Source organism: Limulus polyphemus, unplaced genomic scaffold (assembly GCF_000517525.1).
Source record: "Limulus polyphemus unplaced genomic scaffold, Limulus_polyphemus-2.1.2 Scaffold3208, whole genome shotgun sequence".
Classification (NCBI taxonomy): Eukaryota; Metazoa; Arthropoda; class Merostomata; order Xiphosura; family Limulidae; genus Limulus; species Limulus polyphemus.
In genome coordinates this window covers 3207-9302 of record NW_013668818.1, presented here as the reverse complement: position 1 = coordinate 9302, position 6096 = coordinate 3207, and the positions used below count along the sequence as shown (strand labels likewise).

Below are 6096 nucleotides of genomic sequence, written 5' to 3'. Positions count from 1 at the left end.
CTTTCAAAAAGTTGATGACTCTACATGTTTCTCCGTAGATAGGCCTGAATAAAATGTTTTAATTGTGTACCAGTTTTAACGTTGAATATTATTTATGATTTCAACTTTATACACAAGTGCCAAAATACAATAATCCCATGCTCGTTTAGAGCAACCAGAGTCAGTGGGTTAATGAAAGGGATGAAGTTTTAGAATAATTTTAATGTTTCGGAAAAATAAATGCCTTTAATTTATAATATTCCATTAACATCTTTATATAATGAGGCACGTGGCCATGATGAAACTCAGAGATATTAAAGGTCAGTACACTGGCTTCTCTTTTACTTATGCCATATGACTGTATCTTAAAAGACAGACTGGTCACCTAACAAAGAAAGAAAATCGGTGTCCGTAATTTTTTCTCATGCACAATATTTGTAAACAGCAAAGAAAGCAAGAAATTATCAAAACTGATTATATCTACTCAACTTGGTTATCACATTTTCTCTACAAACAAGTATCTTATTCACATGCAAAGGAAGTATAAATGTTTACAAAAAAAGTTATTTTCACAACAGTGAATTTTTAGCGTAACTCGAAGATATTGTGACCACGTATAGCCATTTTAATGTGAGTATTAAATACATTGACCTATGGGTCTATTCAAGAGTGTGCTATATCTAAAAATAAAGGTTTTGGAATTCACTTGTATATGCCACATAAATGAGGAAGTGTCGATAACACATAAATGTATACAAAATAAAAACACGTATTGGGAACTAATGCACAGGAAGCAGGTTTCTTTATTGAACTCTTTTTTTCTGGATTTAAAAGTATGTTGTGTGTATATCTGAAGTTATAAAAAATTTACCACGAAACAGGTGATATAATAAATAAAGGTGACACATAAATGTATACAAAATAAAAACGCGTATTGGGAACTAATGCACAGGAAGCAGGTTTCTTTATTGAACTCTTTTTTTTTCTGGATTTAAAAGTATGTTGTGTGCATATCTGAAGTTATAAAAAATTTACCACGAAACAGGTGATATAATCATCTTTTAGTTCTGAAACATATTTTTACAATGTAGATGTATTTTTGTTACTAACAGTTATGACTGAAAAATCTTGTTATATGTAAATCTGTGGCACTCGTGCAAAAATAATCATTTTTATGATACATTAAAGTAGCAGTGCACAAACTATTTCATCTCACTCCCCTTTTCTAAACATGGCATTGTGTTGTACCCTGTATCGGCCCGATGGGTAGGGCACTCTGCTTTCTCTCCGAGGGTTTGTGGTTTGAATACGGACTCCAAAAATTCAACCACAGTGGTATTATAATGTGGTGGTCAATCCCACTATTTGTTGGTAGAGTTCACCATGGATGGTGTTGACTAGCTAGCTGCCTTCCTTCTAGTCTATCAGTTCAAAATTAGGGATGGCTAATGGATAGCATGCAAGTAGCTCTTCACAAGACTTAAAAACAAACACATTCCTCTTCATGGGTGCTTTCCCCCCTTACATTTCACACAAAATTGCACGTATTATGATGTAAACTTAACATCGTAGTTAAACTAAATATTTTTATTAAAACTAAATTTGTCTTTGCTTTTAAGCACACATAATACATTCTTTTAGTCCGTTGACTTACACCATAAAAGCTGATCTCCTACATACATGTTTTGCCTCTCCTCGAAAATATTTCTTTGTATGCCCATTCATTCCTTATAAACTATTTGTGTGTGTATATTGTACATGAAAATTTTCCCACGTTAACCCTATCCACCACACGTGATTCACAGGACATAATACTAGAGCACCTGAGGATCATATTTAATATGCAAATGATGCTCGTGAACATCGCAAAAGGAACTGGTTGTTTTGGTTCAACGTATGAGATTCGAAGACAGCTTCACATGATGCTCAAAGCACATGTGAATGATGGTAGGTTAAGTTACTTTCACTCAAGAGAAAATGTAAACCTAGGACAAATATTTTTTTTTTATTAATAATTTATATTTTCATTACTGATTACACTAATTTTCTAACAAATGAATACTGTTTGTATAAAAAGAAAAGTTCTATGGAATATCAACAATGCAAGAAATGACCTTAAACAGCGAAAGGGTTAATTGTTATGGCATTACTTAATAGTTGTATGGTAGTTATTAAAACTTCATTTTCAAAACTATACTTTCAAATATTATTTCTATGTTCCTATAACCATAATTATGTGCATACAGTTTGTGTAGCATGGATACGTGTATAACATAGTAACTTTAAGTTTGATTTACTTATTCACTTTCAGTGTTAACTAAAGTATTACGGTTTTATTAGTTCACTGGTTTACATTTCTAGAATTCTGTATTATAATGACTAAAAGTGATTTCTAGTGTTTATTAAAATAATTATGTCATAACAAGTAACCAAAGACACACACACACACATCATTGAAAAATTTTATCATCACAGTATACTTTTAGAACAGTTGTAGAAATATTTTGTTATTGGTGTTTCTCTATTCCAAAGACACCATTGTTAAAATAATTAACATCAATAACCTTATAGCAAATGAAAATTTTCAAACTTTTATCTTCATATAGCATAGCAAAATGTTGAAGATGTCAATACAAAAAAACAAAACATCATTGTATGTGCAGTCTCATACAACACCTTGGGACTGAAGACTGTCCATACAAACAGATGATGTCTTTGGGCCATCAATAAACCTAAATAAACTGAAACAGTTACAAACCTAACAGAAAGCAGAAGAGCATAAGACTGCATGATTGTTTCTGCTATAGGTACGTTTTCTCGTTCTTTTTCAAACTTTTCTCTTGTATCCAAAACTTGGAAAAGTCGCGAATTAAGTTTTAGAAACCAAAACAACAATGTTGAATAGGTATTGCAAACCATTAAAGTACCTACTAAAATTGGATTATAACTTCTCAACCCTACATAACCAGATGACACATCAATAGTGGAAAGACTATTAGAATTTCCCTGAAAAAAGAAACTTGCCATCCCCATCCAGAAATACACAGTTGTAAGAATAGTAGTATTTTTTGTTAAGCCCTGGAAAATTATCCATATTATTTGTTCCTCGCATATGAGGAGTGCGAACATTGGAATGTTGTGTGGCCGAAGTAAAAGAAATGTTAATAGCACCCACCCAAGTGCTAACCTATTCCAAGCACAAGTAACATTTTTAAGTTTCTCATAACTGGGAACCTCATTCCAAAAAGTATGAAAAACCTTCAATATTGCACATAAAATCAACAGTATCACTTGAGCATATACTAAATGTGCTTTTATTAGAGATCTTTCAGAAGCAGATACCTGTTGGTGTTGAATCTTCAAATTTTCTACATGATATAGCACCACACAAACCATGCCACAGGTAAATACAACACTTGGTAATGTGTCCTTTCTACTGAAAAGCAGTCTTAAAATGAGAAGTAACGACAAAATGATGATCAGTATGAGAAAGTTTTCATTTTCCGACAACCTTAACCAATCTCCTATGTCAGGTAAATGAGACCATTTATCCCCTGTACTGTTCCAACTACGCAATATTCTACAAAGAACAAGAGATGACAGAGATAATAACAACTCTTTACAATCTCCTATTAATTGGAATAGAAGTGAAAAAGTTACTTTAAAAGAAGTAAAACTAGAATTTAAAATATATCTTTGGCCTAAATAATCTACTTTTGAACTCCAATTTACTGAACTATTACTACCTTTTTCTTGTTTATAACAATGAATGTTTCTTATCCTTTTAATGCTTATAAAACTAGCTTTTAAGTAAGATATACATGTTACCAACTGTATTGTGGTTGCAAAAAAATAACATAACTGATGTTCCTCTTCAATAAAGCTAGATGATGTGAAGCTCATAAAATGCAGCACAAAACTAAGACATATTAAAGTTTTTGTTTTAGTAAGCCATTCAAACCTCTTTATTTTATCCCAATTACAAAAGCAATTTAAATAAAACAAGGACAAGAAACTAACAACTACCAGAACAGTAAAGGTGATAAAGCTTAATAAACTATTCTGACACAAGGAACTTTTACTTCCTTCACCACTGCAAACATACGTATGGACAAATAAGACAATCATGATTACAGCGAAACTTGTTATTAAAGTTGTTTCATATTTTGTGTGTCGTAAATAATACAAACAATTATAAACAGTGTTACTACTGGACATCGTGACAAGTACCATAACAAAAGAAATTTGACTTGTGATATAAATCCCTATATATAATGCGTATACATCATAGTTCGTTGCATGTGACATTAGTTCATTTCTTACTGCTGACATAAACTGTGCATAGTTACGCTTGGCTTTTTTTGCAAGATTTGAGAATTCACTATCATCTGGGAAATGTTTAGCCCAATTAGCACTCCATTCTTTGTGAGCATTCAAGGCTGTCTTAAAAAGATCTACGTATGAAGCTTTCAATCCATCTTTATAGTTCTCTTTCATTACCTGCATAAGGTGGGCAGCATTAGAATACAACATACTTAACTGTTCCTCATCCGTCATGCCTAGTGCTTCTGCAATACCTGGAATGATGGAACCTATGCTGTTAGTGGGGATAGGCAAACCAAGAAGAAGAGCCAATGTCGGTGTTAAATCAATCTGTGGAATTTCTGATATTATATGATTCTTAATGTGAGCAAGATCCCCGCTCCAACCTTTGGAACTCAGAATAATTAATGGTGTTGACACTTCTCCTGGTGAAACCCCTCCATGACTTCCTCGTGGACTCATACCATGGTCTCCACAAACAACAACCAGTGATGTAAGAGAAGATTCTCTATCTAATGTAACTAGGGATTTGGAAATAAACTCTATAATACCATCCATTTCCCGCAGTTTTGTTGGAAGCAACGTTGATTCGGGTCCTGCAAGGTGGCCAATGTGATCTAAACCAAGATAATGAAGAATTAAAATATCCCAATCAAATCTTTCCATTTCTTCTTTTAAATGTCGAGTTACGTTATTATCAACTTCAGTATAATCAGAAACAAAAAATGATGTTGTTCCTTCAGACCGAAGGAAATGTTCTGGAAATAACTTCAACCACGTGTCATCACCATAAAACACTAAAGTCTTATCATTATGATAAGCCTGAGTGACCAGATTATCTTCTTTCAGTGATTCTGCATCAAGATTGATTATGACATCAACAAATCCTGGTACATTTCCTGTCGTCATAGCTTTGATTCTTGGTAAAGTAACTGTTGGGGCTTGAGCTCTACTGACAAATCCAAAGGCCACACCATTCTTCAAAGCTTTCTCTACATAAGGCATAGTGCTAATAGGTTTGTTATGACTGAAAATTCCATTTTGAATACTAGGAATAAAGTCGGCACGAAGGGCATCGATAACAATAAACACTAACCTGTTAATTAATGGTTTCGTTTTGTTTTTTCCTATAAAATCAAAGGGTGGACATTCAGGAGAGCTTCCAGTTTCACTTTTCTCGCACTCTGGAAAAACCATAGATTTTACAAGATTATTAGTATCAATTGAGTAACTGCGTTCGAGTTTTTCACTAAACAAAGACTTTACGGGAAAAAACCCTCTAAAAAATAGGGCAAGTCCTATCATATATAATAAAACACACAACATCAATTCAAGCAGCCTCACTTTCGCCATCTCTATTCACCAGGAGATAATATTAATATCGACAACATCAGCTCTCCTTATACACGCACCATAAATAATATTCGCGTTATTCTACAGGTCAGTGTCGCTTATCTTAACATAAAGAACACACTGAATTGCATTTTCCTAAATCTTTAAGGCTAAACCTTTACCACCGTCTAACCCACGATTTCGACAAATCGTGAGTGGAAGCACCCAAAAATATTTTCTCCACTATGCGGCGTTTTATCTTTCCTTTCCAGTAAAATTATATTATTCTTAATTAATAAATCAGCTATAATATTCACCACAAAATAATATAAAATATTATTACTTCATCTTTATATATAAACTGTTATCAGTATCACATCAAAAGCTATAGAAGCATATCCGATATCATTATATTAATAAGATTAATAATTAATCAAACAATTTAAAAAACGAATCTTATTG

The 6096-nt window shown here is 32.9% G+C and overlaps 1 protein-coding gene across 1 annotated transcript; it reads right to left on the bottom strand.

The window, feature by feature from the left end:
- Window positions 1–1998: 1998 nt before the first annotated feature.
- LOC106468894 (GPI ethanolamine phosphate transferase 2-like) lies at window positions 1999–5835 on the bottom strand. Its single transcript, XM_022397261.1, has one exon. The coding sequence runs from the start codon at window positions 5653–5655 to the stop codon at window positions 2578–2580; it is 3078 nt and encodes a 1025-aa protein (XP_022252969.1). The 5' UTR covers window positions 5656–5835; the 3' UTR covers window positions 1999–2577.
- Window positions 5836–6096: the final 261 nt, after the last annotated feature.